The 11,496-nt window shown below is 50.2% G+C and overlaps 1 protein-coding gene across 2 annotated transcripts; it reads right to left on the reverse strand.

The window, feature by feature from the left end:
- Positions 1–5,852: 5,852 nt before the first annotated feature.
- SLC35H1 (solute carrier family 35 member H1) lies at positions 5,853–11,421 on the reverse strand. 2 transcript variants are annotated; one of them, XM_088174938.1, is made up of 9 exons: positions 11,135–11,421; positions 10,908–11,058; positions 9,218–9,281; positions 8,926–8,998; positions 8,601–8,769; positions 8,231–8,314; positions 7,837–7,901; positions 6,895–7,024; positions 5,853–6,756 (listed from the first exon to the last, which is right to left on the reverse strand). In XM_088174938.1, the coding sequence occupies exons 1-9, from the start codon at positions 11,249–11,251 to the stop codon at positions 6,641–6,643; spliced, it is 969 nt and encodes a 322-aa protein (XP_088031064.1). In that variant the 5' UTR covers positions 11,252–11,421; the 3' UTR covers positions 5,853–6,640. The 2 variants fall into 2 exon arrangements, with proteins under 2 accessions (XP_088031064.1, XP_014744482.1); XM_014888996.2 differs by having other exon boundaries at positions 7,726–7,901; positions 11,135–11,346.
- Positions 11,422–11,496: the final 75 nt, after the last annotated feature.

Consider the following 11,496-nt stretch of genomic DNA (forward strand, 5'->3'; position numbering starts at 1 on the left):
AAGAGGGACTAGATCCTCCTGGCCTGGAGAATCCAAAGGATGAATCTTCCCAGGTGTGGCCAGTCCTGCTCACCTTGCAGTTGGGACAGTCCCTCTCCACGGACACAGATCCCCCCAGAGGCAGCCCCTCCTCTGCTGAGCATGGGGACAAGGCAGGTCAGTGCCTGGGAAGGTGGGTGCAAAGCTGGAGCACAGGAGAGATGCAATGGCAGAGACCAAAACAGGGAAGGCAATTCAATTTTCAGAGGCTGTCCCACCAATTCAGCTCAGAGAGATGATAAGAAACCCATTTCCAGTGATAGGCACCCTAATCCCCAGCCATCCTGCATTTCCATTTTTGAGAGGCACTGTTTCCAACAGGGAGGCATTTTCCCATCTAGGTTTGCTAGAAGAGACAGCAATGGATTAAATACCAATTTTTCCAGCACTGTTTAACTCCTTCTGTGCTTTCTCCTGCCACTTATGCAAGTGCTGGATCACAGGGCAGTGGAATGACTGCTGTGCTGTACCCCTGGAGCAGGAGAACAGAGCTGGAGGCCTCTCCCAGGCTTTTCCCAGTGGCCTGCAGTCTGAACAGACAGGGAAGAGGAGAAGAATATGACATGCATCAGCAGTGCAGGCAGAGCAGCTTAGATCAGGAATTTATTATTGCTTAAGGCAGGACTCAGACTCAACTGCAGCACAAGTCATGCAGCTAAGTTTACATCCAGTGTCAAAACCACTAGACAGGTCCAAAGTGCTGCAAGACTGACTTAAAACCACATTTGGAGGAAAATAGCCACCTAGAGAAAAAGGGAAGCAAAATTATGCAGTGGTGGCCATACCCGCCACATGCCCCCCATTTTCACAGTGTAAGCATTGTGGTCCAGGTGCACCCTCCAGGTTACTGGAGAGTAGAAAGACAACAGCAGCATGGATTCTGACTTCCAGCATCAAGCAGAACTTTTGTCACTGGGAAGCCACTAAGTCACAGCATTCCTTGGATGCCAGCACAGCCTTTCTCCATGTGCCTGTAGCCAGACCTCTGCATTTGTACCAGCCATATCCCAGTCCTCCTCCTTGTTCCATTGCCCTCACACTGTGCCAAGTTTCTTTATTTATCCCCATTTCCTGATATCAGGGCTCCTACCCATTGAACCAGTCCTTCAGGGAACTGATGAGCCCGGGACTCCCAGTCCTGCTTCTACAGCACAACTTTTTACCCTGGTATCCCTCCCACACATGATAAAACTCCCACCACAGGGCAGGAGCAAAGCCTGAATGTTCTGACTTAGCCTCTGCAAACCCCTCCCCTGACCCCAGTTATGAACTGAGCAGTTCTGCTGGGAAAGGCAGCCTCAGCCAGATGTTGCCTCACAAGCTGATGGGGCCCCTGGTGCTGAGCCTGCAGGAGGGAGCCCTGAGTGTAGTCAGAGCTCTCCACATGGCTCCAGCACCAGCCACTGTCCATTCATCAACCACTAAACAAATGGAAATTTAAGGGCTCATGGCTCTATAACACAGAAAACAATTCCCTGTGCGTTTTTACGGTGCTGTAATTTATTGGATCAGAAATGATGAATGGCAGCAGGAGGGGGCAGGGCCCAGCACACAGGGACGTGCTGATGCATTGCAAACCAAATTCCAATGTGTAGCTGAGGGCAGGGAATGGGAAAGCCCCAGGATTGCTGCTGCATGGGGCTGGGGCAATGCCACCATCTACAAAGACGAATTTCCTCCCACACCTTACAACCCCGTTCAGAGCAGGATTTGTAGTAGAGGCTTCTGTAAGAAACATCGACATGAGGAAGAACAGAGTTGAGCTCTGTGCTCCTGAGAGGCACAGCCTCGCCTCCCAGGCAGCTTTTGCTGGCAGCTTTGCAGATTCAAGGCACAAGCAAGAAATGGAAAAAAAGCTTCATCCCTGGGGAAAGAGGAGCACCTGGTGGAAAAACAGAGCGTAAACGTGAGCACTACAGCTCCTCCCCCATGTAATCTCCCAGCCCTGGAGTTTGAGCTGCATTCAGCAGTAATTGAAACCAGGCTCTTTAACACAGGTGCCAATTGCTGCCTGTTAATGCAAGGAGCACTGATAGATACAGCAATTACACAGCTCTGCGAGGCTGGAGAGCACAAAATGAGATGGAAGGGCTACTTAGCCACTGTAGGTGCTGTAGGACAGCTCTCTGCCCCAGCACACCTCTTGCAGTGTAAAACTGGGCAGGTTCTTGCCCTCTAGCTGTACACCTGCATCTTCACCTGAGTGAACAGCGTGTCCTTGCCACAAAGAAGGGAATGATATCCTGGGGTGCCTCAGGTAAAGAATTGCCAGCAGGTCAAGGGAGGTGATTCCTGCCTTTCTGCAGCCCTGGTGAGGCCACACCTGGAGTGCTGTGCCCAGAGCTGGGCTCATCAGTACAACACACATGGACGTGCTGGAGTCCACCAAAGGGCCATGAAGATGTGAAGAGCCTGGGAGGCCCCCATATCTGGGGAAAGGCTGACAGAGCTGGGACTGCTCAGCCTGGACAAGAGAAGGCTCAGGGGGAAACTTGTCAATGTCAATAAATACCCGATGGGAGGGTGGAAAGAGGATGGAGCCAGGCTCTGTTCAGTGGTGCCAGAGACAGACACAGTGGGCACAAACTGAAACAGGAGGTTCCCTCTGAACACCAGGACCCACTTTTCCCCCTGAGGGTGACCGGACACTGGCACAGGATGCTCAAAAATGTTGTGGAGTCCCCATCCTTGGAGATATTCAAAGCCATCAGGACACATTCCTGGGCAGCAACTATAGGTGGCTCTGCTTGAGCAAGGGCTTGGGCAAGATGACCTCCAATGTCCCTTCCAACCTGAACCATGCTGTAATGGTGATCTCCAACCATTCACATTGTTTTCTGCCATTTCTACACTTCTCCTGCCCAGCTGCCTTTGCCTCTCATCTCTGTTCAAAGCCTCCTCCATTCTTTGCCTTCCTGGGACTGATATGGCAGTGAGGAAGGGGACTGATGCAGGTGTACTGTGGCAATGATGGCAAGAGGACAATGGAAAGCACAATTCCCAGAAAAATCCTGCAGAGATCCAAGGCTGTGAACATCAAAATCTGCATACCCCAGCAATGAGAAAAACCAAGAGAGCCTCAGTGCAGCAGCAGGGGTATCAGAGTCAGAGGCAATTATTTACCACTGCAGAGACTGCAGATGAATGTGAGCCCTTTAAAGCCCTAGGTTGGCAGTAACCAGCATTTCTCCCATCTACACCCTGAGCTCCCCCTTCCCCACCTCACAAGTCACCAACCACAAACCATGTAATTAATACTACAGAGATATTCAGCTGAAATGAGAAACGAAGCACATCTTGAGGCAGCCCTACTGCTGGCACCAGGCCCCATGTTGCTGCTCTGCCTTGCTACTCCTGTGTGCTTTGGAGACAGGCTTGCTTCCTCACAGTAAGCCCACTTGTTTGCTGGGCAGAGGACCAGAGGAGTGCAGGGGGGTCTGCAGGGACACTTTCTCCTTGCCCTCAGGATGTTTATGGTATTGAAATTTTAGCAGGAAGCCAAGCATCTGTTCTTCAAATAAAGAGGTGTCCCAGGGGGATGTGTGGGGAGGCAGAATCATCACACATGTAAACACCTGGTCCTACAGGCAGGAACAGAGTTTGCGGAAGGAGTGCAGCACTTCTGAGACTCATTCAGCTTCGCTTCCGCTGCTTAATTAGTTCAAACATCATCAATATTCAATGGCAGCCCTCCCTTGCCAGGGTGGCTGTGTTGGTGTGGGCTGGCACAGACACACCCCTGAGCCCTCCCCAGCAAAAGGGCTCATCCTCCTGTGCTGCTGGAGCCCATTTGTGTCCCTGGCACTGCACTGCTCCAGAGCGCTTCCAGGACATGCAGCCTTCACACACTTCCTTGGAGGAAAGGGGCAGAACCAAACTGTGCCACACAATCTTTGTCTGTACTGAAAAGTACTTCCCCTGTCCCCTAAAGTGGCCCCTGGCTTGGGCTTGTCAGAAAATGGGCTGTACAAGCAGTGAGCTGCCCTCAGACAGCCACAGGGATCCCACTGTGGCACCAGGAGACCCCTAAAGGCAGGAGACAAGGCCCTGTGCCTTGACTGCCTCTGGCCAAGGCACTGCAAAGACACCCAGGGCTATTTCCAGAGGCAAACAGGATCTAGTGCCACTCCCAGCTTCCACTACCGTCCTGTCTGTACTTCCATCCTCCCTCCTCAGTGGACTGCAATCTCCAATCTTACTTCTTTATGCCTACAGTCTGTACTTCAACACTCACTATAGAACTGTGCATTCTCATTTATTTTGTGCCATTGCTGCAGCACTCCTGTCTCCCTCCTCCAAGTCCTTCATCTTTCTGTCTTTTTCCATTTCCAGCATTTTTTCAAGCACAGTAGGATTATTTCCTCATATGAGAGGTGGGCAAAGGTTCTTTCTCCTTTCATTAAATATTAGTGTCCATTCAAGCAAGATGGAGAGTGTTCAACAGATGAGCTGTGCTGCTGCTTTAACATTCTGCTGCACTGCCCTACACCAGCACAGTCCCACCCCAGCCCTCCTAAGTTTGCCCACAACTCTGCCATGTTCCAGGAGCTCCAAGACAGAGCTGGAGTTCTAGGGCATCACCTCTGTCTTAAAAAGGAAGCAAGGCTGGAAGCAAGACTACGTGGTTCTACAGGTCACAAGCACAATTGGATTTCATCTTCAAGCGCCATATCTGGTGCAAATTCTGGCCTGAGAATGAAATTGCCATTACCTTGGGTTTACAGGGACATGACATCTCAGTCTGGAAGTTACATAGCAGAAGGACTCCCAAGGCTCAGTCGTAGGAGAGTGGAAATTGAAGCGAAGGAGCAGGTGTGGTACTGTTGAACACAGTTCATGGGCAGGAAGTGCCACTGCCCCACATCAAGTACAGAGTATTTGGGGCTTGGAGCTCACAGCTATTAGCAGGGTAAACAGGGTGAATCCTGCTGGAAGCATCACAAGTCCCAGTTATTGGAAAATACAGCTAGGGCCCAGCTCCAGACATTCTACTTGATGCATAAAATCCCTTGGTCTGCCAGCCTGGTGAGGATGTGCTGGTTCAGTAGCTTTACATGAGGAAGCTGCACCACCTGCTGTCTGCTATGAAGCCAGTTACCAGAACGTGATCAAAGATGATCACTAATAACAAAAGTTTTCTTCAGAACCAGTTTTTTACAGGACATGCTCTTGATTAAAGTCATCAGAAAGACTTCACATCTGAAAACTAAGAAGCAAGATCAACAGAGGGACCGTTTAGTCAAAATGGCTCAGGCTCTCAAACAGAATATGAGAATTTCACTTTAATACCCAGCTCCTGCCAGGAGAAAGATTGTACTGTTATCCCTTTGGGAAATTCTGTCAAGTTGTTTCTATTCCAAAAACTACAAAAGCACTGAATAAAACTTTAAAAGATGTGGAAATTCTGCCATGCAAAAAACCAGCCACATGCCCAACACCACTTGAGGCTTAGCAGCAATGAAAATGACATCTTAAATCCTGCTATTCCCCCTTCTTCTGCAGCACTACTTGATCCAATCAAATAGGGCAAAATAGTAAGATTTTTACAAAAAGCCACAATACTGAAAGTCCTCTTAGGATATGGTGCATTAAGGCAGAGCAGACAGTGAGTTGTCTTGGCTGGCATAAATATGAGAGGCTGCAGAACATCTCCCTAATTCTAGAGATCAATGATAGCTGGGCAAGTGTTTTGTGTGCCAGGCCTATGGGCATGCAGTAGCAACGTCAGTGGAGGACTAAAAGCAAAGGATCTGAGAAGACAAATTACCTCTGCTTCATGAAGCATAGGTACAGAACGCACAGACAAAAGCGAATCAGAAAAAAGAGTTTATTTAAAAAACAAACAATCCCTCCCTCAAAACCCCACATACTTTCTGATAAGCTTATTGCTCAAGTTAGATCTCCTGTAACACTGCTCATTCTCCTCTTGGCATGTAGCACCAGAAATATTCCTGCACCCCTGCCTTCCCTCCAACCAACATCATCTGGAAATGTTCATCATTTTCAATTGGTCCCAAACACCATCATTTAATTCTCTCCTTACTATGCACACAGAACATGGAGGTCCCTAGGCACAAAAGGTCCTTCTTACTGGGACAACTCTAGGGATTTATTCAGTCATGAGATCCCACCAGGATGGGAGCTCCTAATTTGCAGAAACATTAAAAAAAAAAAAAAAAAAAAGAGAAGGTGTATCTACCTTCTCCTTTGAAATCAAAACCTAAACAGCAGTAAAATCATCCCTGAACCACTCAGCCTGGAGTCCAGACATGTCCATGTTCATTCTACAGCTCATGGTCTACCCTCTCAGTAAACAGCCTTCAGGATCCCCTAATGGATGGACTTTTTACAGCTTTTCCCTGTGTCACCTCTCCATTCTACATCCACTGAACCAGGGCTTGTCTTCCAAGTTCCTGTGAAAGGGGTATTGCCTGTTTCTTATGCAGCATCTACAGATCCACCCTGTAGCAGAACAGCAGAATTCTCTCACCAGGCCCTGGCCTGCTTTGGGTGGTCACAGAGACTTTTGGACCTTCCTCCTGGATAGCTGTCAGGCAGGTTTGGTAAGAACAGAGCAGGTGGCTTTGTGCTTCATGTTCAGTCAGTGCTGTTGTGGGGTTTCAACAACCTCTTCCTCGCCATGTCCAGGGTGGTGCAGCAGCAGCTCCAGGTCAGGGTCAGAGCTGGTCTCTTTGTGTGGCTCCAGTGCTTTGTCACCTGCATGCACACAGTTCATTTAGTGACAAACGTGCTGGAGTTCCCACCAAACCTGGCACTGTCAAGGAGCTGGAACCAGACTCAGCTCCTAGTGAAGCAATGAGAAAGCCCACAAAGAAAGTGATTTAAAACAATCACCTTTGGAATTCATGGCTTTGAGAACAACATGAAGGGAGATTCCTAACAGGCAGACAGCAAAGCCCAGCCAGTTCAAGAGACTGAGGCGATCTCCCAGTAAATGTGTGGCGAGGAATAAAATGCAGATTTCCTGTGGAAACAAAAAAACATGACAAGTGGCAGGACAGGACCTGAGGAGATATGCATGAGACATCTTACAGCTGAAGCCTAGATCAAGATGTCAGGCTGCTAAATTTCTATCAGCACATTCTTTCATGTGCACAGAGTTCTAAAAACAGTTTCTAGAAACAAACAACCTGTCAAACTGGGATGTGGGATTTTAAGTCATCTGACTGTATAGCTCAGTTACAGAGGAATCTTGCAACTTCTGCATCAGAGAGATTTCATGTATCACAGCTCAGCTCAAAAGTATGTGTGCTGGACTCCTCTGAGGAGGGGAGGATGTGCCAAACTAGGTTACAGAGATAGCTCAAACCAGTGGTTTGGTCATATGCAGGTCTGATGCAAGAGCTTGCCCTTCTTACCCCTCCTCTCTTCCACACCATCTGCTGCTCACGAGGGCAATGTGTTTTAGTCTATCCCACATGCCAACAAACTTTGACCATTAATGGTATTTTTCATAGAGCAGCCACTAGTCTCTGGCCCTTTGCTGCCAGGGACCAAGAGACTTCACTTCAGAGACTGCAAGGCAAAGCATCAAGCTCCTGTGCAAGGAGAACAAAAATAACAAGCAATAATTTCTAAAGATCTAAGCAAGCTCCCACCACATAAAGCCCAATAGGGATGACTCAGTACTTGCCTTCTAGTATTAGCACAGGAACCATGCCTTACCTTAAAAATGCCAGCAATGGAAAGGGTGAGGCTAGATGTTCTGGAAACCAAGAGGAACTCAGAAAAGCCTAGACCAAAGGCAAGAATTCCACCCAAGAACAGCTTCCCTACCAGAGAGAACAGCATTCCTGCTTCATGGAAACGGAAGAGCTTCTCTGATATGGACAAAGGCAGGCCTAGGAACAAGACAATGAGTAGCAGAATACCATTCCCAGCTCCCAGGATTCCTCTTAATAAGATTGATGGGGTAGGCTGCTCACATTCCAGTATCAGGAGGATGTGGAGCCACTTCTTCACAGCCCTTACTTCCACAAGTGTGGCAGGCTACTACTTCTATGTCCTCTTTAATGTCCTGCCAGCATCAGATAAATCCAGGTCTCTAACTACTTTGCAGAGTTCATAGCTGTTCACTTATCTAAGTGAATTATCTCTAACAACAAACTGTTAAGCAATCTCCCAACCACCCTCTAAAGCTATCCCTGCTTTCTCTAATTAACTCACGCACCCTCAAACACCGCAAAGAGTGGGAAGAGCCCCAGGAACATGAGCGGCTGCAGGTGAAACATGATATCAATGGGATTCTGGAGCCCTGAAAGAGGAGAATCAATAACAGAACAGGCAGCAACAAGCCAGGGAATAACACAGGCCCCAGAGCCTTTATTAGCACCACTCCTAGACATACACCATATTTGTGATGCCCATACCTCTGCTGCTGCAGACACCAAGCCACCTTCATTACCCACCAACAGATATCCTGTGCCCAAGGGTTCCAACACCCTCCATGAGATGTTTTGTTTCTGCAGCAAGGGCTATCACCTCTCCTTATTCCCCTCCCTGTTACCAGCACCACCACCCTCTCCTAACACCCCACATACCCAGTTCAGCCTTCTGCATCAGTATCTGTGTGAGAGTCCAGCGAATGCCCCCCAGGAAAGAGGCACAGAGCACCAGCACAAACCCTTGTGCATTGAACTGTGTGGACTTGTAGGTGAACATGAAGAGTCCCCCAGCGATGAGCAGAACCACCAGCAGCAACGTCACCCTCTGCAGGAGAGCAGACACAACAGAGACAGGCACCTCCTTCCTTTCAGATTCACCCACATAATTGCATCATTCCTCTGCTTACATGTTTCTTGTACATGCACTGCCTATTTCCCTGCATCTGACCTCCCTCCCTAAAGCATTTTGTGGGACCCTTACCATTTCCTCCAGCTTGAAGAGCAGTGAAAAAAGCAGGATGAAGAGAATGGCAGAGGATTTGGTCATTGTGTAGCTGTAAGTACCAAAATATACTGTCAGACGCCTTCATTGTAATTATTCCCATCAAAGCACTATTAGGAACCATCACTCATTTCTACATTGCTACCAGCAAGCCATCACAGACCCTGCATGCTGACCCCACTAACCAAACACCTGTTCAAGAAACACACCCTGGCAAAGCACTCTCCAAACCCCACCAGAGGCTCCCAGGGAACGTGGTGTTTCTACTCACAGGGAGACAGTGACATACAGGAAGCTCCAGTTACTCAGCCCAATATCCAAGGAAGTTGACAGAGCTAAAGAATCAATGAAAAAGTCCTCAAGTTAACTGTCTTCCATGACATTAAACAAACCCACCACAAAACCCTGCTGCATGGCCACAAACATAGATAGCAGAGCAGACCCAGGGAAAGAAATAAGATTTCCTCAAGTTAGTTCTTCAGAACCAACATAACTCCGATATTCTCAGCTCTTCATGTTTCTGTCTTGTTCCCTGTGACTCAAGTTGGGCTCAGCATTGCACTCACTCAACATGCATTACAAAAAAGCCAGAAATAACTCTTGCCCACCCTGTGATTAAAAGTGATTGCAGATTTGCATAAAGTCTTTCTTGAATGTATCAGAGCATGATAACTTGTAAGTCTGTGGGCCACTGCAAGAAGTCTGAAGTAACAATTGTCCACACGGAGCCTTAACCCTGGTGCAGCTTTTGGTACAGTCTATTCTCTCTTCTATGTAAGTTTCCTACCACAGGAAACAGTGTTACTGATCCAAGGGCAGGCCACGCTGAAAGGTAAAATTGCTGCAGATGTGGAGAAAACTTTTTCCAAGAAACCATGGTGCATGCTCTGTAAGGTACTGCAAACCTTGCCAGAGATCATAGACCAGATGCTGTTCTCTGGGAGCCAATACAACACACAGCCAAAGAACTGCAGAAATAGTTACAACTCTGTGTGCCGAGCAGGAGCTTCACTCCTTGGTCTCAGGTAGAGTTCTGTGTGCCATGAGTGATGAATTCTCTACCAAGCTCCACCCTGAGAAAGATCCAACACATGGCTCGATACCAGTGTTAAAGAAAAAAATGTTACTTGCAAAGACAACTTGCCAAGGTGCTGCAGGAGGTTCTCATGGCTTGCTCTCATGTGCCAGTGGCTCCTTCAGAAAGACTCGTTCTGTGTGGCCTCTCCCTATTCTCACACATCTTTGTAATGAGCAATAAAGGTAGCATGTCTCAGGCTGAAGCTTTAAGTGACCTGCCCTTCACCTGGTAGGGAAACACAGGGGCCGAAGCGATGGCTGCACCCCACAGCTCACCCTGTCCCAGGGGATTGGCCCCGAACACCCCAGGCAGACAAGCAGCTCTGGGAGCAGCCAAAGCACCATGGGCATCCCCAAGCAGCCTCACAAAACATGCTGAGTTGGAAGAGACCCACCAGGATCATTGAGTCCAACTCCTGGCCCTGCACAGGACACCTTAAGAATCCCACCCTGTGCCTGAGAGCGGTGTCAAAATGCTTCTTGAGCTCAGTCAGTCTTGCTGCCATGACCACTGCCCTGGGGAGCCTGTTCTAGTGCTCAACCACCCTCTGGGTGAAAACCTTTTCCTAATATCCAACCTGATTCAGCTTCATATGTTTTCTTGGATCCTGTCACTGGTTACAAGAGTGAAGAGATCAGTGCCTGCCCTTCTGCTTCCTCAAGTGAGGATGTTGAAGACCACAATAAAGTCTCCCCTCAGTCTCCACTTCTCCACGCTGAACACACCAAGCGACCTCAGCCGCTGCTCCTAAGGCTTCCCCTCCACTCCCATCTCCATCCTCGTGGCTCTCCTCTGGATGCTCTCCAACACCTTCATGTCTTTCTTACACTGTTGTGCCCCAAGCCTGTGTCCCGCTCCCGACCCCTCCCGTGCCCGGCCGTACCTGCGGGGGCGGCCCGGCGGAGGCAGTCGGCCCAGGACAGCGCTGCCCGCGGCCGCCCGGAGCGGCAGCGCGCCAGGGCGCGGGCGAGCGCCGCGAGAGCGAAGATGAGCAGCAGGTGCAGCAGAGTGACCAGCAGCGGGAACGGGAAGCTCTGCGGGACCGACAGCCGCTGTCACCGCCGCCGCCCTCCCGCCGCCTCCACCCCGCACCGCCCCGCCACCCCGCACCTTCATCAGCCACTTGTTGTAGAAGGTGATGCCGATGGAGAAGCCGTAGTAGAGCAGCACCAGCGGCGCCGCCAGCGCCGCCCGCCCCAGGGCCGCGCCGCCCGCCCCCGCCGCCATGCGCCCGGCACCGCGCCGGGGGAGCCAGGAGCAGGAGGGACCGGGACGGGACTGGGGGATGCCGGGGACGGGGCCGCGGCAGGGCAGGGCAGGGCGGGACAGGGGGAGCGAAATGCTGAGCGGGCCGTGGCGGTGGGGGAAGCGGGGCCGCCGGTGACGTTGCCCGGCGGGGCGGGGGAACGAGCGACGGTGGCGGAGCGGGGCGGGCGCGCAGCGGTGACGCTCCGCGCAGGGCGGAAAGAGGC

This window comes from Sturnus vulgaris, chromosome 17 (assembly GCF_052056855.1).
Source record: "Sturnus vulgaris isolate bStuVul1 chromosome 17, bStuVul1.hap1, whole genome shotgun sequence".
Classification (NCBI taxonomy): domain Eukaryota; kingdom Metazoa; phylum Chordata; class Aves; order Passeriformes; family Sturnidae; genus Sturnus; species Sturnus vulgaris.

What these genes read in the sequence shown, in the direction of transcription:
- SLC35H1 (XM_014888996.2), bottom strand. Translation starts at nt 11,251, where the DNA reads ATGGCGGCGGGGGCGGGCGGCGCGGCCCTGGGGCGGGCGGCGCTGGCG. An exon ending in ACAACAAGTGGCTGATGAAG is followed by an intron (nt 11,059 to 11,134) that starts GTGCGGGGTGGC and finishes TCGGTCCCGCAG; the next exon opens with AGCTTCCCGTTCCCGCTGCT. An exon ending in ACTCTTTGCGGTGTTTGAGG is followed by an intron (nt 7,902 to 8,230) that starts GTGCGTGAGTTA and finishes TCTTGTTCCTAG; the next exon opens with GCCTGCCTTTGTCCATATCA.